Source organism: Microtus pennsylvanicus, chromosome 8, assembly GCF_037038515.1.
Source record: "Microtus pennsylvanicus isolate mMicPen1 chromosome 8, mMicPen1.hap1, whole genome shotgun sequence".
Lineage (NCBI taxonomy): Eukaryota > Metazoa > Chordata > Mammalia > Rodentia > Cricetidae > Microtus > Microtus pennsylvanicus.
Genome location: NC_134586.1, coordinates 8,246,853 through 8,269,488, shown reverse-complemented (window position 1 = coordinate 8,269,488; position 22,636 = coordinate 8,246,853). Strand labels below are relative to the sequence as shown.

The window sequence follows — 22,636 nt, the reverse complement described above, 5'->3', positions numbered from 1 at the left end:
TAAACATTTAGAAATAACCTAATCCACTGACATGCCCTGGATTGAAGAACATGGATGATGAAGCTAAATTTCTGAGAAAGTAACTATAAGATTCAAAGACATGAAGTTAGAAATTTAGCAAGATATGAATGAAACCTAGGATTGCAGTGATCAAATAGTGACTGCAGAAAAGGAGGAGGAAGGTATAATCAAAGAGGAAAGTGTTACAGGGAGTGGGGCCCCTTGTTCCAGCTGCCTGGCTAGCTTATATCTGAAAAATCACATAGAAACTCTATTAATTGAAACATGGCTTGGCTATTAGATCTAGCTTCCTATTTCCTAACTCTCACATCTTGATTTAACCCATTTCTATCAATCTGTGTTCACCATGAGGTCATGGATTACCGGGAAAAATCCATCATGTCTGACCTGGCATCTCCATGGCCGCTCTCTCACTCTGCTTTCTTCCTCCCAGAATTCAGTTCTCTCTCCCCACCTACCTAAGTTTTGCCCTATCTCCAGGCCAAAAGCAGTTTTTTTATTAACCAATGAAAGCAACACAAGTACTGAAGGACCTCATACACCAGAAAGAGTACAAAAATCTTTAAAACAATGTCCTGACCAAAAGCAGCTGATAGACTTAAACCAATCATCATCAATGTCAAATTCTGGAGATAAAAGAGAAACAAGTCACAGTAGTTGGAATACAAATAATACAAATTCTAGTTCCAAAATGCACAAACTTTGAGTCAATGTCTTTAAAGGCTATAGGGATTGTTTTTTCTCTACAGAAAAATGCCAGAGAAAGTAAACAGGGAATCAGAGGGTAGGATGTTCCTCTGGTGCGTAATTAAGCATAAGAAAGAGGAAAAGAGTGGTTGTTTTAGCCGGTTCTGGTGGCGCAGGCCGGTAGGATTTGCTGAAGGAGGCAGAGGCAGGTGGATCTGGAGAATGGTTGTTTTGATGATCATCCTTGTAATCAACACTTGGAAGACTGAATTGGGAATATCACCAAGAGTTTGTATCCAGCCTAAGCTACATAATGAATTCTAACCTGGGCTTTATAACAAGATCTTATCACAACAAGAAAAACAGAACAACACTAGAGATATGACTCCATGTTTAAGAGCACTTGTTACTTCTGAAGAGGATCTAGGTTCATTTTCTAGCACCCACTAACCATCTCTAACTCCACTTCCTGGGAGAAAATACACACTCTTCTGATCACTGCAGGCACCACACACACACACACATAGTATGCAGATGTACATGCAGGTGAAACACTCATAAAAATAAAATTGATTAAAGATCTTAAAAATGAAATAAAACAAGAAAAAAGAAATAATAAAAAAGACTAGAATGAAGGCAGGAGGAAGAGGAATATGAGGGAAGGAATCCAAACAAATTCATAAGGAAAGGAGAGATGGAGAATCATAAGGAAATGGTTCTGAGCTGGTCTAGAGGTTTACTGTTCAGAGGCAGGAGAAGCACAGCAGACAACAGCAAGGGGCATGCTTGGAAAAACACTGAAGTCTTTGACTTGTGTTGGAGTTCTTTATCCTTCCAGTCAATGAGAGGCTTGTGAAATAGTGAGAGACTCAAAGAAACTCAATCAAATGGGGGAAAATGACTAAGTATTAAACCTAGAGAAAAAAATAGCGTTAAAGTATTAAAAACTTACAAGCTATCCAGGCAAACAAAAAAAAATAAATAAATAACCAAAACTAAAAACTATCTCTAGAAAGCAGAAAACAGGGAAAGAGATAGTTGAACATAATTTAAATTTTACAATTTTCTATATAAGACACTTTGCTAAGCATGAAAATAAAAATAAATATTCACATTAGTCTATCTCTTGCTCATCTGTAATTAAATCAAACAGTAGACTCCTTGTATCTGGAATGTCTAAACAGTTCTGATGGATGATGCAGCATAAGTTTAGGCAGATTCAGAGAATCGGTTCAGGTGTCTCAGCTTTCTGAAAGCAGTCTTTCAAATCCCCACTTCACAGTGAACTGGATTGGACCTTAAGGAGACCGAAGGTCACAAGATTCATAAATAATATTGGTAGAATGGAGACCATATCTTCCAATTTCCATTTTAGCCTTCTGTACTTCGGGGAGCATTGCTCTTCCCAGGGAAAAAATTCTGAGCCTCATTTCATTTACAGAAAATTTAATCAAAGGCTGGAATACTCACCGTCCCATCAGGAAATGAGGTAGTGATATTAAGAAACACCCTAGGCCCATAACCATACAACCAGCACCAATCATGATAGGCCTGTGCAGTTTTGTTCCAAAATAACTCACGAATATGATCAACAAAAGGTTTCCTAGGAGAAGGAAATGAGAATGTTGTTTTAGTAAAATATTTGCAGATCATAGTCAACAGCCTCTCCATTGTTGAAATAACTATCTTAAGAAATATATATATACAAAGAAAGAGAGAGACTAAATATATATATATATATATATATATATATGTGTGTGTGTGTGTGTGTGTGTGTGTGTGTGTCTGTATATGTGATTGTGTGTATACATACATACACACACAAACACACACACATATCAGGTGTGACCCTGATGAAAAGTTCTTTTCCATTCTGAAGAATATTAAATGCTCTATTCAGGAATATGCAGCTCTTGGTAAAATATAAAAAAGCAGGTGTCAGCCTACACATCACCTCTGACTTCTTCTCATGCCTAATCTAACTCTATGCAGAATCAAATGGATTCATGTTTTTTAACTTAGTATTCAAAAATTCCTTAATCGCTCAACATGGCCAATCAGGATGTCTGCTTATACTGTCACGTCCTTCCTTAGATCAAGCAATACTGTTAACAGAGAGGTCAAAGTCCTAACCCTCCAACCATGTCTTAGGACTAGATTGCAGGAGTCAAAAGTTCAAATCAAATATTCATCTCTGTGGTTTAGGAGAAAGCTTAGGTTTAAAACCCAGTGGAGAGCCCCATTCTGACTTAAGGGCCTTTGATAAATATGCTTAAGAAATGAAAGAAAAAGTGTTTCCTGTTGGCACAGAGCTGCCTTCCCCAGTCATAGGGTATGGTAAGACAGAAAGACTTAAAGATCAAATATGGCCTGGTCTACAGAGTGAGATCAATACCAGTCTGGGAATCTTACTGTGAACTTCCTAAAAATAAAAAGTAAATAAACGAGCTGAAGATAGATTGGTCAAATGTTGTGTCTAATATGTTTGAGTCCTAGGTCAATTAATCAGTATTGTTTACAAAAGAAAGGGGAATTAAAAAGAAATAAATATATAAGTAAACACTCTACAAATCTCATACTTTTATTTTGATGAATATTTAACTCTTCTTATACTATATATAAAGCAATGGTCAGAAAAATCAGGCACCACTTCTTTAATGGCTTAGAAAACTTCTCAGTTATCTTAAATATTTCAAAGATGCTTGAAGACTGTTTTTCATCAAATTCTATTTCTATATAGTCTGCTATCTACGTAGAAGAGGTGGTGCACTATTTTGAATGGTATGTACCCCACCTCTGTATAGGTCCCTCCAAGACCTGTCATTGATATCATCATGCAGAAGGTAATGTCCCAGGACAACAATTGTTTCTTTCTTTTCCTTTTTTTTTTTTTTTGGTTTTTCGAGACAAGGTTTCTCTGTGGTTTTGGAGCCTGTCCTGGAACTAGCTCTGTAGACCAGGCTGGTCTCGAACTCACAGAGATCCGCCTGCCTCTGCCTCCCGAGTGCTGGGATTAAAGGCGTGCACCACCACCGCCCGGCTAGGACACCAATTGTTTGAACTCTGAGCATCTTTCTAGTCTATTGATGAACAACCATGGATGCACAGAATCTTGTCTGAAATCTCTTGTTTGAAAAGAAAAGCTTCCCTTCTTCACATTAGGCATAAATGGCCTTTAGATTGCTTTGCTATCCCCCTCAAATAATTTGTGGGAAGGTGTGTGGGATATGGGAAGGTGCTATCTAGGCTCTGGTAAGGTTGCTTGCAAAACTACCATTTGGTAGGGAAAAGCCTATCAAATGCTGCATTCACTGGTCAATGATTGCATTTAAGACTTCCCCAGTCAGTGGCGGTATTATAATTTTCAGCTTTAAATAGGACCTTTTTACCTTTAGTTTAAAGATCAGTGATTTCACAGAAATTAGAGTTTTCCATTAACTTGAGTAGGAATTGTTTTCAAAAATCATTAACTGGACATTAGTATTTCTGTTCATGGTAGTGTAGAAAGCAATGATGGCGTGAGGAGCCATCATCTGTCACCAAAAGGCCTATAACCTTGGGGATGTTGTAAATACTGCAAAAGGTCATGCAGTCAATAATTATTAGAAAATCAGATGTAGATAATCTTTGCCTTGTTAAAAAGCATGAATATTCCTTCCTGATAAGACGTTTAAATGTTCTGACAATTATACTTCAGTGTAACTGCATTCCTTTTGATCTATACGGTTTGATTTTGTATAACTAAAGCATTATCCAGAATTCAGGTGGCATTGGGTTTTCAATATGAGTCCTCAGCATAGAAAGATCATGACCTTTTCCAACCCCATACTGTCTTTCTGCCACCAGAGAGATAAAAGACATACTCCAGAGCAAGCCATACTCTCTATCCCTATTTCATCCCTGCACACTTCTCCAGGTTCATGTTCTAATAACTTACACCTTCCCATAATACAGTGAGGACAGAAGAATTCTGGGAAGAAGGAAGCACATTCATCTGCAGTTGTGACCTGGCCACAGAAGAAGCAATATGTGACTGCTTTCCTGAAAAATGTATGGAGCCAGAGGCTAACATAGACAAGAATAATGGGCTAATATAAGTTAGAAGAGTTAATAAGAAGGCTGAGCTAATGGAACAATCAGTTTATAACTAATGTAGACTTCTGTGTGATTTTTGGAGGGACTTAATGACTGCAAGAACTGGGCCAGGGTCTTCTTGCAGGGGATATACTCCCCAGATACTGCCTCTCTCTTCCTATCCCACCCAGCTTGCACCCAGAATGCCCCTCTTCTGCCTCCCTCCCCTCTTCAGGCACATAACATCACCCAGCTCAGCCTATTTGGGTGCTGGGACCAAATTGTGAAGGCAACTGGGCGGGCAGGAGTTCCTTTGTCTCAATAGCCTGCCTGCCGCAAGCAAGGTAGGCCGTTTGTTTACGAGCTACTCAAGCAGCATGGAGATCTGATCTCGGCACCAGGAGAGCCATCACTGGGGTGAGTGAGTTACTGACCCGCGGCAGCAGCCCAGGAAATGGAACTTAGACGTTCATCCCCCCCTATACTTCCTGGTCTTCCTGCAGGGGATATACTCCCCAGATACTGCCTCTCTCTTCCTATCCCACCCAGCTTGCATCCAGAACCCCCTCCTTCTGCCTCCCTCCCCTCTTCAGGCACATAACATCACCCAGCTCAGCCTGTTCAGGCACTGGGACTGAATCGTGAGGGCAACCGGGAGAGCGGTAGTTCTTTTGTCTCAATAGCCTGATTGCGGCAAGCAAGGTAGGCTTTTTGTTTACGAGCTACCCAAGCAGCACGGAGATCTGATCTAGGCACCAGGAGAGCCATCACTTGGGAGTGCCATCATTGGGAAGGTTCATCAGTGTGCAAGGAGACCTGATCCTATAAAAGAAGGTCCATAGGGGAGCATTCAGAGGAAGAGATGGGCAGGCGCCAATGCAAGAATTCACCCAACAGTCTGAAAAACAACATGAAACCACTGGAACTCAGCGACCTCACAACAGGAGGACATGAACACCTTAATCAAGAAGAAGTAGAAAAAAATTGACTTTATGAAAGTGATTGAGACCCTTAAATACCATAGGGGGAGAAAAGTGGGGGGAAGGGGAGAGGGGTGGGAGGAGGGGGAGAAGAATGGGAGGAGGGGGAGGGAAATGGGAGGCTGGGAGGAGGTGGAAATTTGTTTTTTTTTCTCTTTCTTTTCTTTATTCTCCTTTTATCAATAAAAAAATACATAAAAAATGCCCTCATAGAAATGGATGAGAAGTATAACAGAAATGAAGAATTGAGTAAATCAGTCAATGATATCCTAGGAAACCAAGGAAAAATAATCATACAGATAATGGAAACAGTTCAAGACTTGAAAACTGAAATGGAGGCAAGGAAGAAAACACAAACAGAGGGCCAGCTGGACATGAAAAATCTAGGTAAATGAATAGAGACCACAGAAACAAGCATAACCAACTGAATACAAGAGATAGAAGAAAGAGTCTCAGATTCAGAAGATACCATAGAGAAAATAAACTCACTGATCAAAGAAAACAGCAAATCCAACAAATTCTCGTCACAAAACATTTAGGAAATCTGGGACACAATGAAAGACCAAACCTAGAGCCGGGCGGTGGTGGCGCTCAACTTTAATCCCAGCACTCGGGAGGCAGAGGCAGGTGGATCTCTGTGAGTTTGAGACCAGCCTGATCTACAAGAGCTAGTTCCAGGACAGGCTCCAAAACCACAGAGAAACCCTGTCTCGAAAAACCAAAAAAAAAAAAAAAAGACCAAACCTAAGAATAATAGGAGTATAAGAAGGAGAAGTGCAGCTCAATGGTCCAGAAAATATATTTAATAAAATTATAGGAGAAAACTTTCCCAGCCTAAAGAAAGATATACCTATGAAGGTTCAAAAAGCATACAGAACACCAAATAGAATAGATCAAAAAAAAAATCCCCTCACCATATAATAGTCAAAACACAAAACATACAGAATAAAGAAAGAATATTAACAGCTGCAAAGGAAAAAGGCAAAGTTACTTATAAAGGTAAATCTATCAGACTTACACCTGACTTCTCTATGGAAACTATGAAAGCCAGAAGGTCCTGGATAGATGTACTGCAAAAACTAAGAGACCATGGATGCAAGCCCAGACTACTATACCCAGCCAAGCTTTCGTTCACTATAAATGGGGAAAACAATTTTTTTCAGGATAAAAACAAATTTAAACAATACATAGCCACAAATCCTGCCTTACAGAAAGTAATAGAAGGAAAATCACTAACCAAGGAGTCCAACAATGACCAAAATAACTAAGACATCTAGAAACCCTTCACCAGCACAACCCAAAGAAGGGAAACACACAAACTCTACTACCAAAAAAGTGACCAGAGTTAACAACCACTGATCATTAATATCACTTAATGTTAATGGACTCAACTCACCTATAAAAAGGCACAGGCTAAGAGATTGGATATGAAAACAGGATCCAACATTCTGCTGTTTACAAGAAACACACCTCAACCACAAAGACAGGGACCTACTCAGAGTAAAGGGCTGGGAAAAGGCTTATCAAGCAAATGGATCTAAGAAACAAGCAGGTGTGGCCATACTAATTTCTAACAAAGTTGACTTCAAACTTAAATCAATCAGAAGAGATGGAGAGGGGCATTTTATACTCATAACAGGAACAATTCATCAGGATGAAGTCTCAATCCTGAATATCTATGCCCCTAATATAAAAGCACCCCCTTACATAAAAGAAATATTGCTAAAACTCAAGGAAGTCATCAAACCGCACACACTAATAGTAGGAGACTTCAACACTCTTCTCTCACCAATGGACAGGTTAATCAGACAGAAACCTAACAGAGAAATAAGAGAATTAATGGAGGTAATGAATCAAATGGACTTAACAGACATTTATAGAACATTCCACCCAAATAAGAAAGAATGTACCTACTTCTCTGCAGCTCATGGAACCTTCTCAAAAATTGAGCACATACTTGGTAACAAAGCAAACCTCCACAGTTACAAAAAATATTAGTAACCACCTGTGTCTTATCAGATCACCATGGATTAAAGTTAGATTTCAACAACAACGCTATCCCCAGAAAGCCTACAAACTCATGGAAACTGAACAGTCAACTACTGAACCATACCTGGATTAAGGAAGAAATAAAGAAAGAAATTAAAGTCTTCCTTGAATTCAATGAAAATAAAGAAACAACATACTCGAACTTATGGGACACGATGAAAGCAGTGCTAAGAGGAAAGTTCATGGCACTAAGTGCCCACTTAAAGAAAACAGAGGAAGCACATATTGGAGACTTAACAGCCCACCTGAAAGCTCTTGAAAAAAAAGAAGCAGACTCACCCCAGAGGAGTAGAAGACTGGAAATAATCAAACTGAGGGCTGAAATCAACAGAGTAGAAACACAGAAAACAATCCAAAGAATCAATGAAACAAAAAGCTGGTTCCTGGAGAAAATCAACAAGATTGATAAACCCCTATCCATACTAATCAAATGGCAGAGAGAGAATATGGAAATTAATAAGATCAGAAATGGAAAGGGGGACATAACCACAGACACAGAGGAAATTCAGAGAATCATTAGACTTACTACAAAAGCCTGTATGCCACAAAACTGGAAAATGTTAAAGAAATGGACACTTTTTTTTAGATAAATACCATATACCAAAGTTAAACCAGGACCAGGTGAACAATCTAAATAGACCTGTTAGTCGTGAAGTATTAGAAACTATTATCAAAAAACCTCCCTACCAAAAAGGCCCAGGACCAGATGGTTTCAATGCAGAATTCTACCAGAACTTCCAAGAAGACCTAATACCTATACTCCTTAATGTCTTTCACAATATAGAAACAGAAGAAAATTTCCTTTTATGAAGCTACAGTTACTCTAATACCAAAACCACACAAAGACTCAACCAAGAAAGAGAATTACAGGCCAATCTCACTCATGAAAATTGACGCAAAAATCCGCAATAAAATACTGGCAAACAAATCGAAGAACACATAAGAAAAAATATCCATTATGACCAAGTAGGCTTCATCCCAGAGATGCAGGGCTGGTTCAACATACAAAAATCTATCAATGTAATCCATCATATAAATAAACTGAAAGAGAAAAATATGATCATTTCATTAGATGCTGAAAAAGCATTTGACAAAATTCAACATACCTTTTTGATAAAAGTCTTGGAGAGATTAGGGATAAAAGGGTCACACCTAAATATAATAAAAGCTATTTACAACAAGCCAACAGCTAACATCAAATTAAACGGAGAGAAACTCAAAGCCATCCCGCTTAACTCAGGAACACGACAAGGCTGTCCACTTTCGCCATACCTCTTCAATATAGTGCTGGAAGTTCTAGCAATAGCAATAAGACAACATAATAGGATCAAGGGGATTCGAATTGGAAAGGAAGAAGTTAAACTTTCATTATTTGCAGTTGATATGATAGTGTACATAAGCGACCCCAAAAACTTCACCAAAGAACTTCTACAGCTGATAAACACCTTTAGTAATGTGGCAGGATACAAAGTCAACTCCAAAAAAAATCAGTTGCCCTTCTATACACAAAGGATGTGGAAGCAGAAAGCTAAATCAGAGAAGCTTCACCTTTCACGATAGCCACAAACAGCATAAAATATCTTGGGGTAACTCTAACCAAGGAAGTGAAAGATCTATTTGACAAGAACTTTAAAGCATTGAAGAAAGAAATTGAAGATGATAGCAAAAAAATGGAAGGCTCTCCCTTGCTCTTGGATTGGGAGGATCAACATAGTAAAAATGGCAATTCTACCAAAGGCAATTTATAGATTCAATGCAGTCCCCATCACGGACCCATCAAAATTCTTCACAGATCTTGAGAGGATAATAATCAACTTTATCTGGAAAAACAAAAAATCCAGGATAGCCAAAATGATCTTATACAATAAAGGAATTTCTGGAGGCATTACCATCCCTGATTTCAAAGTCTATTACAGAGCTACAGTAATGAAAACAGGGTGGTAATGGCATAAAAACAGAGAAGTCGACCAATGGAATCATATAGTAGACCCGGATTTTAATCCGCAAACCTATGAACACCTCATTTTCCATAAAGGAACTAAAAGTATACAATGGAAGAAAGAAAGCATCTTCAACAAATGGTGCTGGCACAACTGGATGTCAACCTGTAGAAGAATGGAAATAGACCCATATCTATCACCATGAACAAAACTCAAGTCCAAAAGGATCTAAGATCTCAATATCAATCTGAACACACTGAACCTGACAGAAGAGAAAACAGGTAGTACCCTACAACATATGGGCACAGGAGATCACTTTCTATGTATAATCCTGGCAGCACAGACAATAAGGGCAACATTGAATAAATGGGACCTTCTGAAACTGAGAAACTTCTGTAAAGCAAAGGACATTGTCACTAAAACAAAAGGCAACCTATTGCCTGGGAGAAGATCTTCACCAACCCCACAACAGACAAAGGTCTGATCTCCATAATATAAAAGGAATTCAAGAAACTAGATGTTAAAATGCTAATTAACCCAATTAAAAAATGGGGCACTGGCCGGGCGGTGGTGGCGCACGCCTTTAATCCCAGCACTCGGGAGGCAGAGGCAGGCGGATCTCTGGGAGTTCGAGGCCAGCCTGGTCTACAAGAGCTGTAGGTTCCAGGACAGGAACCAAAAGCTACAGAGAAACCCTGTCTCGAAAAATCAAAAAAAAAAAAAAAAAAAAGAAACGAAAAAAAAATGGGGCACTGAACTGAACAGAGAATTCACAACAGAAGAGTTTCAAATGGCCAAAAGACACTTAAGGTCATGCTCAACCTTTTTAGCGATCATGAAAATGCAAATCAATCAGCTTTGAGATATCATCTTACACCTGTCAGAATGGCTAAAATCAAAAACACCAATAATAGCCTTTGCTGGAGAGGTTGAGTAGGAAGGGGTACCCTCATCCATTGCTGGTGGGAATGCAAACTTGTCCAACCACTTTGGAAAGCAGTGTGGCGGTTTCTCAGGAAATTTGGGATCAACCTACCCCTGGACCCAGCAATACCACTCTTGGGAATATACCCAAAAATACCCTATCATATGACAAAATCAATTGTTCAACTTTGTTCATAGCAGCATTATTTGTAATAGCCAGAACCTGGAAACAACCTAGATGTCCTTCAATGGAAGAGTGGATGAAGAAAGTGTGGAATATATACACATTATAGTACTACTCAGCGGTAAAAAATGACATCTTTAATTTTGCATGCAAATGGATGGAAATAGAAAACACTATCCTGAGTGAGGTGACCCAGACCCAAAAAGATGAACATGAGATGTACTCACTCATAATTGGTTTCTAGCTATAAATAAACGACATTGAGTCTATAATTTGTGATCCTAAAGAAACTAAATAAGAAGGTGAACCCAAAGAAAAACATATAGTTATCCTCCTGGATATGGGAAGTAGACAAGATTGCTGGGCAAAAAAATTGGGATCTTGCGGGTGGGGTGTGATGGGGGTAAGGGGAGATGGGGAGAGAAAAGTGAGAAGGGGAGGATGGGGGCAGCTTGGAGAAATGGGATGGTTGGGATAAAGGAAGGTTGGATATGGGAGCAGGGAAGCATATATCTTAATCAAGGGAGCCATCTTAGGGTTGGCAAGAAACTTGAACCTAGAGGGGCTCCCAGGTGCCGAGAGAGATGTCCCCAGTTAACTCCTTGGGCAGCTGAGGATAGGGAACCTGAAATGGCCCTATCCCATAGCCATACTGATGAATATCTTGCATATCACCATAGAACCTTCATCTGGCCATGGATGGAGATAGAGACAGAGACCCACATTGGAGCACTGGAATGAGCTCCTAAGGTCCCAATGAGGAGCAGAAGGTGGGAGAACATGAGTAAGGAAGTCAGGACCATGAGGGGTGCACCCACCCACTGAGACATTGGAACTGATCTATTGGGAGCTCACCAAGGCCAGCTGGACTGGGACTGAAAAAGCATGGGATAAAACTGGACTCTCTGAACATGATGGACAATGAGGGCTGATGAGACACCAAGGACAATGGCACTGGGTTTTGATCCTACTTCATGTTCTGGCTTTGTGGGAGCCTAGCCTGTTTGGATGCTCACCTTCCTAGACCTAGATGGAGGTGGGAGGACCTTGGACTTTCCACAGTGCAGGGAACCTTGACTGCTCTTTGGACTGGAGAGGTAGAAGGAGAGGAGTGGGGGGAGGAGGAGTGGGGGGAGGGGGAGAGGAGTGGCAGACTGGGAGGAGGCAGAATTTTTTTTAATAAAAAAAAAGAACTGGGCTGCACACAAATCCCAACAACAAATGGCACACAACATGGGGTGACTGCATCCACACAAAGCCTGACAGAGCTTAGGAAGTAATCCTAGACAGAAAAGAATAGAGTTAAGCATGGCTTATTGATAGCAACATTTTCTCAGGTGGGCTCTGCTTGCTAGAAGCAAACACTCTTGTTTAAGAGAGGCTTCATGACCCAGAATTAGGTGCAACACCTTGCAGTTCTTTAAAGAGGTCCTGCCACAAAACACTTAAAAGATGTTGATGAAAAGGTGACCACATGATTTCTGTTGGTTTCAGGGACCTTGAAATGCCATAGAATTGTGGAAATAAACATGGCTTCAGCCAGTACCTCAGCCCTGAGCCTGGAATCTCAGAAAGCTAAGGTATGGGCTGCATCAAGCTGTCAAAGCCATGCCTTTAATCCTACCGATATTGCTTAGCAAATTAAAAACTCATGTGGTCAGAAAAAGAGAGATATATACAGTAAAAATTGATTCAAAGAAAAAACCCTCTAAATGTTTTACTTTGTATTTAAAAATATGTGTAGACTTGGGGAAAAAAAGAAAAAAGAGAGTAGTTGGGTGTGGTGATATACACCTTTAATCCCAATGCTTGGGAGGCAGAGGTAGGAAGATTTCTGTGAGTTCTAAGACAGCCTGGTCTATGAAGAGAGTTCCAGGACAGCCAAAGATACATAGAGAATCTGTCTTAAAAAGCCAAAAATTAAAAGTAAAAATAAAAGAAAGAGAGGTTAAAATAAAGCCACATAAAGATTAAAAATACACAGAGGGTCTAGATAATGTGTATTATTATGTTATCTTTGAATTTAAAAATGCTGAAGAAGGAGCAACAGCTGTTAAAAGATATTTATTCATAAATGCTGCTGAATTAATCCATGATAGATATTTTGAAAATACCGCAACTTCAAAATTGAAGTCAAAAGGTATGTTACTTTGGAGCAGAGGTTTTGCTTTTGATTCCACAGAAAATTTGAGGCTATGAATGTATTCTGAGTTAAGAAAAGTCAGGGGTGATCAAGGAAGACCACCTGAGAAATTTCTGGTAGGAACAGATGGCACAGATGTCTGAGTTCTACATCTAGAACACATTCAAGACTGTTGCCTCAGATGATCAAGCCTCAGAGGTTACTCCAGTCAGGACTTGATCATAATTCTAAATTTTCTTTAGGTCTCCATAATATTATGAGCATGCCCAAGAAGCAGGAAGTAGCCTGGAAAATTACTCCCATATTCCCAAAATTGTACTATGGATATTTTCCTTTGTTTGGAATGTTGATTACAAGTTGTTATGGCTAATGGTAAGGATAAAAGATTCAGAGTTCCTGTTTTTTTTTAAATAAATGAGGGGGAAGTGATATGTCACGATGGCCTGTGTTCTGTCAATTATATTTTAAATAATCGCTGATTGGCCAGTAGCCAGGCAGGAGGTAAAGGCAGGACAACCAGACAGAAATGGGGCAGGTTAATGAGGACAGGAGAATTCTGGGAAGAAGGAAGCCCATTCCTCTGCAGTTGTGACCAGACCACAGAAGAAGCAAGATGTGACTGCCTTGCTGAAAAAGGTACTGAGAAAGTAGCTAACATAGACAAGAATAATGGGATAATATGTTATAAGCATTAATAAGAAGCCTGAGCTAATGGGTCAATCAGTTACTAATGTAGACTTCTGTGTGATTTCTTTGGTACTTAATGACTGCAGGAACCAAACAGGATGGAAACCTTAACAATACAGGACTAACTTGATCCCTGTGCAAACTATTTAATGGTTCACCCTCTGTACACATCTCCCCTTCACATTTACTTGTCGATTCTATTTCCAGATCACCTTTACCCCTTTAAGAGACTGTCTTCCCTAGTACAATGTGTTCTTTAGGTTCGTGGATAATGAATGAACAGCACTTGCTCCATCTAACACACTAGAACATGACTGAATCTATGAAAAGTCTGTGTAAGGCATTTGTGCTGAGTTCCCTGAAAAAACCTACAACACATGTAAGATGTTTTGTAATGGGAGACAAGATGGAACAACCTCAGTGTGGGTTAGTTACTTCACAGTCCTGATTTTCATGGATGTTTTGGTTAAACACATTAAAAACAATTTCGCTTTGAAGGAAATAAATACTAAGAACAAAAGACATCCAGGTCACCTTGTTTATAGAGAACATCTTACCCTCCTTCATCCTTTGTACTGTCATATTCCAGTTCATTACTCTCATTACCCAAATCTTTGGAATTGTGTCTGACACAACTCGGACACAGGAAAGTATCTTCATCTTCCTTAGTATCTATGAGTGGAGAGCTGCCACCTTCACAGGCACAGTGGGGGCAGAGAAGCATTTGCTCCTTCCTTCAGAACACTAGTTCCTCCAGGCTCCAATGGCAACCTTCTAAAATGCTTTGAAAAAGGCCTTAGTGTCTGCCTGAGTTATCAAGTGATGGAATTAGATAGTAATACTCTAAATCATATTCCCATTGTCAGAAAAAGAGGCCATATCAGGGTATATGGCAAAAAATACATATTATTATAGAGATATTTAAAAAATAGTTTCTTCACACCCAAACCAGGCCATTCAATCACTTCAGGAATCATGTAAGTATGTAAGTTTTGAAAATCTTATGCAGGAAATTATGAGAGAATATCAATATGTAGTAATAAGTAAATTTAACTCACCAATCTCAAAACTCCCATTGATAAATCCAACTACAGATGCGGGGATATTGAATTGCCTCTCTATTTGTGTGAGCATGGAAATCATATACGTTCCTGATAGAGCTTTGGCTATATATGACATTGTTAATGCCAACAGAAACATCTAGGAAGAAAAACGTTCAAGAAAAAGTGAGAACTTAGTTTTTAATTATATATCTACCACCTACTTACAAAACAGCCTCTACCATGAGGTTTGTTTCCAAATTAAACAGTCCTTGAACATGGAAGAAATTTTAAATTACAATCTCCCTTCTACCATAGTCTCCTAACTCTGGAAATGCATTAAGAATAGTAGGTTAGTAGCAGTGAGTTTTGTATAAAGGTATGTCTTTGCTTTTTTATGAGTGTACCTTATTCATACAGAAAGACATGGAGCTATTCAATGTACAACACAGTCACTGATGGGTCATCAGCATTACGAGGTTTTCTCCAAGACAAGTGCTATCCACTTTGAGGAAGGTAAGAAACAGAACACAGAATTTAACCAAAGCATATATCTGCTCAAGTTTTCAGGAATGACTAGTCTCTAGATGTCCTTGAATATAGTGATATTTTATATGTAATATAATAAATAAGTTTGCCTGAAGATAAGAGTGCAGATTTGGTAGAGGTAAATGGTCTCTCTAGTAGCTGGGTGCACTGATCCTCTGATCTCTCTGCTTTCACCCTCTAGTATCTGACTCAGGAATTTTATTATTAAGAACAATAAGGGTTTATGCTACATCTGGTGACCAACTTTTTGGGTGAGAATTAGGAAAAAGCAGCTTGCCCATGGTTTTGAACCACCGGCATAGGCTGCAGCTACACACAGCCAGAGTCACCACCTCACCGACTAGGTTTTCCTTTCTCTCCTGGTAGAATTTTCTGGACCCCCTTCCTCTGACCACAGTTGAACCTGCTCAGGCTCCTACTGTTCTATGCAGCTGCAGTCAGCCTCACCCCTCCCCATCATCTGAATTGTCATTGGTGGCAGGTTTGTTGAGATAATTGGGATTCCTTAAAGGAAAAATTAGTTAAAAGAGATAGCTATTTCCCACGTTAAAAGGTGGGAAACACTATTACGATAGGAAAGTTAGGTCTCATTATGAGTATGCAATGCATGATTTAAAACTGGAAAAATTGGATGAAGGGAGGAGATCGGACCTCAGTGTCAGTCTGATGTTTCAGAGAGACAAATGCAGTTTATGATTCCGTCAGAGGATGCAGTTGAGGCTTGTAGACAGGGCACTCAGGAACACAGTACAGTGTGACGATTTGGTAGAGCTAAAGGTTCTCTCTAGTAGATAGCTGCACTACTTATCTGATCTCTCAGCTTTCACCCCTTAATAGATATCTGACTCTGGACTTTTATTATTAAGAACTATTAGAATTTGTGCTGTCCTTGGCTAGTTCAACAATTTGTCCTCCTTATGTTCTTGAGAAAAACAAGCTACAATCTCACTCCTGGAGGCAATAATGCAGCAAAGTGACCTGTTTTATTTTTCTTACTGGGGCAATATGCTTGCCCTATAACCCTCTAACACAGTAGTCTAAGTGGTGTTCACGGCATATAAACCCAGGGCAGAATATTTTGGGGGTCACACAGGTTCAGGATAAAATGTGCCTGTTCCTGATAAGACTCCTCACTACTTTCCTGTTACTAATGAACTTATTTTGAATGATGTAGTGAATGAGCTTTCAGTTTCCCTTAACTTATATCCCAGCAGTAGGTTGTTGGTAATGTCATTATCCCAGCTTCTGGAATTTCTGGAATCTCATCTGAAATAATAGGCAAACCATCCTGGATTAGGTTAGCATTTACTGCTTGATTAATCTGGATTAACCTAAGCAGAATTTACATAAAATAAATGAAATGGTAAGAATGAACACTGAGTTCAATATACTTTAACAGGGTTCTAGAAGTTTGTCTAACACTAAATGGAATTTGCAGAGCTATGCCCTCTTCCCACTACAAATCTTTCAGGGAATGCAATTGATAATTGATCATTTCACATGAGTTTCATATTTCCGGGCCTATACATGATTAAAGGTCATAGAGGCCTTCAGTTTCCCTGTCCTAGGACACTTTTCTTAATCATTGCTTTCTAAACTTAAGAAGCAGAAACTCCACTCTGGCACTGTAGACTGTTTGACCACCCTAATATTCTAGACAGTTCTAAAGTCAGAGAAGTCTAAGACTTTTTAAGCAATCATCTCTAAATTTTGACTTGTAAACTTATGGTTTTAACATTTTCCCATAATCTGCACACCAGTATCTACTGTAATTAAACTCTGAAGTAACTGTGGTGGCTTGATTAGGAATGGCCTCATAAACTCATAAATTTGAATGCCTGGCCACCAAGTAGTGGCATTAGGACCTCTGGCCTTGTAGGAGGAAGTGTCAATAAGGATGGCTCTGAAGTTTCAGAAGCTGCAGGTGGGCCCAGTACCACTCTATTTCTGTTGCCTGTTGATCTGTGTGTAGAACTTTTGGATCCTTCTCGAGAAGTGTATCTTCCTTGGGCTCCCATGTTTCCCACCACCTTGGTTATTGACTAAACCTCAGAAGTTGTAAACAAGTCCCAAATAAATGTTTTCCTTTATTGGAGTTGCAGTGGATATAGTGTTCCTTCATTGCAATAGAAACCCTGAGACAGTAATCAAAGATGAAATGTTTATGTTACCTGATGATATTTCACTATAAATGCTACTAATGTTAGCAACTGATAATCAGAATACCCATCATTATCCTTAGCTTTGAAGATGGAATATGACTCAGCAGTTAAGACCACTGGCTGCTCTTTCTGAGGACCTGGGTTCAGTTCTTAGCACCCACATTGTGTTTTAAAACTACCTATATCTTCAGTTCCAGGGAATTCAGCACCTTCTTCTGGCCTCCAAAGATACAAGACACACAAGTGGTACACCAACATACATGGGGGCAAAAGGGTCATATACATAAAAAATATAAATTGAAAGTAATTTACATATTTAACAGTGGAGAGGGAGGTATAGGTCAGGGACAGAGGAATTGCCCATTGTGTTGAGCATCTTAGTTTAATTCCCCATACTACTTGAATAGGATGGCACTGAAAGGTGAGCACTCACACACATACAGAGACAGACACAGAGAGGGATACACATACAAACAAGTCTCAGAATGATTGTTTTGTCTTAAAATGTAGGGCTACCACTATCATTTTCAGATGAAGTACAAACGATTGCACAAATTGTCCAAAGTGACACATCTAGTAGACATCTTTCAAAGGTTAAGATCCAGGGGCCCTGGGCTCTTCAGAATGTCAGAACTGAAGTATAACTTGAGGGGTTGGGTTTCAATAATTCATGCATCACTAAGGGTAAAAAAACACTTCCCAGGGCTGAGTCTGAGGCCTCCTCTCTTTTACATTAGTGTATGGAGTCTACTACAGGAGAATAAGGTAAATGAGCTTGTGATTGGATGACTTAGAAGACAGAAGCTTAGAGAGAAGCATGGGAGGGGCCCTGCAAAGACTAGGGCAGTGCTCAGATTCCCTGGGTTAATACATGTTCACATTTGGTGATGACACAAAGATGCCTTTGGAACTGTGAGAAGGACAACTATCTCAAAACTACTGAAAACCACCCAAACAGTGAACAAAATGGATATTTTCTCTTACAAAATGATTGCAACATTGTCAAAACTCATAGAATATATTCATCTGACTAGATCATGAGTTCATCTTGCATATTAATAAACACAGGACTTCTACTCAAGAACTGTTCCTAGCTGTGACCCCTGATCTTTTGTCAAAAACGCCTGAGAACTGAGCACTGGCTGGACATCTGACTTCAGGTCAAATTCCAGCACAGTATAATACACATATAAAACATTTTAAGCCTCATGCTCCTTTAAGACCCCCTAAAGCAGTGATTCTTAACCTTCCTACTGATGTACACTTTAATACAGTTACTCATGTTCTATTTGACCCAACCATGAAATTATTTTTATTTGCTACTTCATAGCTTTAATTTTCCTACTGTTATTAATTCTGAAGTAAATAGCTGTGCTTTCCAATGATCCTAGGTGACTCCTGTGAAAGGGACTTCAACCCTTAAGGGGTCTCAAATCAAAGGTTGAAAATCTGTACTCTAAGTTAGTCTGAAAAATCTTTCTAGTTAAATAATCCTAGTTAGACAACCATAATAATAAAGTCAGTTTCTTTAAGACAATACATAGTTTTTATGTTGGAAAACTTTGTATAAGCTGAGCAATGTTAGAAGGATTTTCAGTGCTTGCTTTAAAAGATTGTCATGCATATATACATGCACATATATCTAAATAATTCATACCTTGATTTTTGAAAAGCATGTCACCCCATGGGTTGCAAACCTTTTCCCAGGTTCTCCCATGTTCTTCTGATGGTTTCCAGATGTTTATGTCTTAAATGTCTTACTGTTTCCTTTTCAAAAAAAGCAAACAATTGTTAATTAAATTGTTTACTGAGCTTTAATGAATGATACCAAAAATGAAAAATAAAAGCTTTCATAGGTCTCTTAGTCATGATTGCAATTGTTGTGATAAAATACCAAGACAAAATCAACTTAAGTGGAAAGGTTTTATTTTAACTTACCAGGATTTAATGACAGTTCATCACTGTTGAAAATCAGGGTAGAAACTCATGGCAGCACCCTGAATACAGGTGCAGTTGTAGAGGTCATGGAGAAATGCTGTTTCCTGTTTTGTTCCTCATGGCTTGCACTGCCTGCTTTCTTAGAAAACCCAGGACGGCCATCCCAGATATCCACCCACAGTGAGCTGGGCCCTGAACCATTAATTTTCAATCAAGAAAAGTCACCACAGAAAAGACCATGACTCTTTGAGACAGTTTTTCAATTAATAGTCCCCCTTCCCAAACATCCCTAGCCTGTGTCAAGTTCATAAAAATGCTTCAGCACAGCTGTGGAGGTGATTCAATTGGTAACATGTTTGATTCCTATGACTGAAGACCTCAGTTTAAATAGTTAGCAATCAAGTGAACTTCTGGGAAACTGCATGTAACCCCAACACTGGGAGGACCCAGACAGAAGGATCACTGTAGTGTGCTGATCTGGTACTCTGACCAAATGAACAACAGACAAATTTGTGAAAACACTCCATTATAAAACCTAAGGTAGAGGAAAACATTAAGTTTTGACTCATCTATATATGGGCACCTGCACCTGCACGCACATTTACATATACATACATATCCATATATACATATTCACTGCATTCACATACATGTACACATAACCATTTGAATAGGATCAATTTAACTCATACCTTGAATATTATAAAATTACCTAGGAAGTTTTTTATTCTGACTGATCTTGAAAATCATACTATAAGAGAAGTTTTGGTTTGTTATGGAAACTCCTTCAGTCAATAGCCTTCAAGATACCAGCCCACAAGGGCATGGTCTCTTATACTATAAATGCAGCCATAATTAATTCTCCCTCTCTCTCTCTCTCTCTCTCTCTCTCTCTCTCTCTCTCTCTCTCTCTCTCTCTCTCTCTGTGTGTGTGTGTGTGTGTGTGTGTGTGTGTGTGTGTGTGTGTGTCTCTGCTGTTGCTGGATTTGGTTCCTGTTCACTACTTGTGCAGAGGACTGTGATCTTTGAGTTTATACATTTATTATATTCAACTCTGAGCTAGTGTGTGCCTACTTTATAGTGTCAATCTACATTGGTTTGTTGAATTCTACTAAAAAAGCCAATGCAAATTACTTTAATTAGACTTTGATGTTATTAAAGAATGTCTCAAAACTTATTAGGCTCTGATGTTAAGCTAATGACAATGTGGTTAAAATAAAACTTTTCAATTCTTTAGCAAAGCAAGAGAAACACAGATGGTGCCCTTTGAACTTACTTTGAAGGCTACTGCCTTTAAGAACTCGAAGATATCTCTTGTGTTTGTTCTCAAACTCTGCCTAACTGAGTTTGCAGAGGCTGCTTTCAAGGGTTCCTTCTTGAAGTCTTTACATTCCAAACTTCTCTGGAGTCTCAATATGATAAAAACATTTTGAGACACTTTGACTCACAGAAACCTAGGGGGACATAAAATTTTAATCAAGAAAATAATATAAATATAAACAACAGATATATCTAAAACTTCAAAGTTTTAAACTGTAGAGATATGAAAATACCAGAAACCCAAAGAGACATCTTGCATGGTTGTATCTGGAATGTACTACTCTAGAGAAACCTTAACATCAAGCACATTACCCATTCATGTGGTTCTACCAAGCAAAAAACGTCTGGAACAAGGACAAACCCTTAACAAGCAATCTTGCCAGTTTGTGACTTTGGATGTGTTCTAAAACTGAGAAACAAAATTAGAAATTCAAAACTGCCTTTAGTTCTGCCGTTAGTGGAGCCAGTTTTTAATGTCATCAGTGTTAGTTCCTGAAGGAAACATACCTAGAGAATGAAGAGATGATTGCAGGAATTGGTACCCACATTTGCTTTGGCCTAAGTCTCATCAGGAAGCTTCAAGTTCTCTAAGACACTGTCCTGTGGAACCTTGTGCTTTCCATTTAAAGCAGGAATCAGGCCAAGTCACTGCACAGAGTGTTATCTTTATTTAATATCACATTTTAAATGATTCTCTGAGAGTTTCCCATCATGCACCCCATCACAATCCCTTACCAGTTTTCCCATGTCCGCAGTCCCCTCGTGACACCCCAAAAGGAATTAAAAATAAGAAAAAGAAAAAACTCCACTTTGTGTTATCTATATGCAGTGGAACATGGTCATAATCATAGTGGTCTGCTCCTTATATTGAACTGAGTTGTACCCCTCTATTGTAGGAGGGAGGCCACTTGTTGGTTCCCGGCTTCTTGGCTACCTCAGTCTGAAGAGTATGAGACTCTTAATCTCAAAGTCATGGATTCAAGCCTTACATTGGGTGCCAATTTGTTTGAGAAAGCTGCTTGTTGGTTCTTGGCTGCCCCAAAATAAACACACAGAAACTGTGTTATTTATAACATTGCTTAGGCCATTAGCTCTAGCTTCTTATTGGCTAACTCTTACATCTTAATTTAACCCATTTCTAGTCATATGTGTTTTTCCTCATAGCTGTGGTTCACTGGGTAAAGTTCTTTCCAGCTCCAGTGGGGCTACATGGTGTGTATCTCACTCTGCTTTCTTTCTCCCAGCATTCTATTTAGTTTTCCCACCTAACTGTTCTACTCTATTAGGCCAAGCTAGTTTCCTTATTGACTAACCAATAAAAGCAACACATAGTCAGAAGGACCTCCCAAACAATTCCTCTAATCCTCTGACATAATCCATCAATTGTGTGAAACTGCTCTTCTACATCTCCATCACACTTTTTAAGAGTTCTCTTTGGTGCTTCCTGTCTAGGCTGTTACTTTTGGGAGGTGAAGTTTGGGGGCTACAGATTGTCACAGAAGCCCTCCATGTCTTTCCCTCTCAAGTGTGCATCTGCAGTCATCAATATCATAAGACAAACTCTCCTTGCTCTTCAGTCAATGAGAACGCAGATCATGGGCCTCCACATGGTATCTGGCTACAACATAAACCATGAACATGACCCCTAGTCTCAGAAAGCTCACAAACCTATGCAATGCTCTTGAAATATGTTCATTTCATAGACACAAACATGTCTTCAGAAGGCAAAGATGGGCACATACATCAACATGTCTTCCATGGTGGCAGCATGGCCTACGGACATCAACATGGATTCTGGCTGCCGCACAATCATGGACATCACCATGACCTATTGTGGCAACACAGATCATGGACATAAATCAGTAGGACCCAGACACAGCTCTCTGCAGCAGTATAGCCCCAGACATCACCATAGTCTTAGGTGGCAGTTCAGGTCTC

The 22,636-nt window shown here is 39.3% G+C and overlaps 2 protein-coding genes across 3 annotated transcripts in view; one reads left to right on the top strand and one right to left on the bottom strand.

The window, feature by feature from the left end:
- Slco1b3 (solute carrier organic anion transporter family member 1B3) overlaps window positions 1-22,636 on the top strand; it is a 1,042,880-nt gene that overhangs the window by 210,073 nt on the left and 810,171 nt on the right. The window lies entirely within an intron of this gene.
- Window positions 1-22,636, bottom strand: part of LOC142855849 (solute carrier organic anion transporter family member 1A5-like) — a 76,156-nt gene that overhangs the window by 45,661 nt on the left and 7,859 nt on the right. For both annotated transcript variants that reach the window (XM_075982374.1, XM_075982375.1), the window contains exons 2-5: window positions 20,655-20,832; window positions 19,098-19,207; window positions 14,748-14,889; window positions 2,179-2,311 (exon numbers count right to left, since the gene is read on the bottom strand). In XM_075982374.1, coding sequence (XP_075838489.1) covers window positions 2,179-2,311; window positions 14,748-14,889; window positions 19,098-19,157 — 335 coding nt within the window. In that variant the 5' untranslated portion in view covers window positions 19,158-19,207; window positions 20,655-20,832. The remainder of the gene's footprint in view (window positions 1-2,178; window positions 2,312-14,747; window positions 14,890-19,097; window positions 19,208-20,654; window positions 20,833-22,636) is intronic.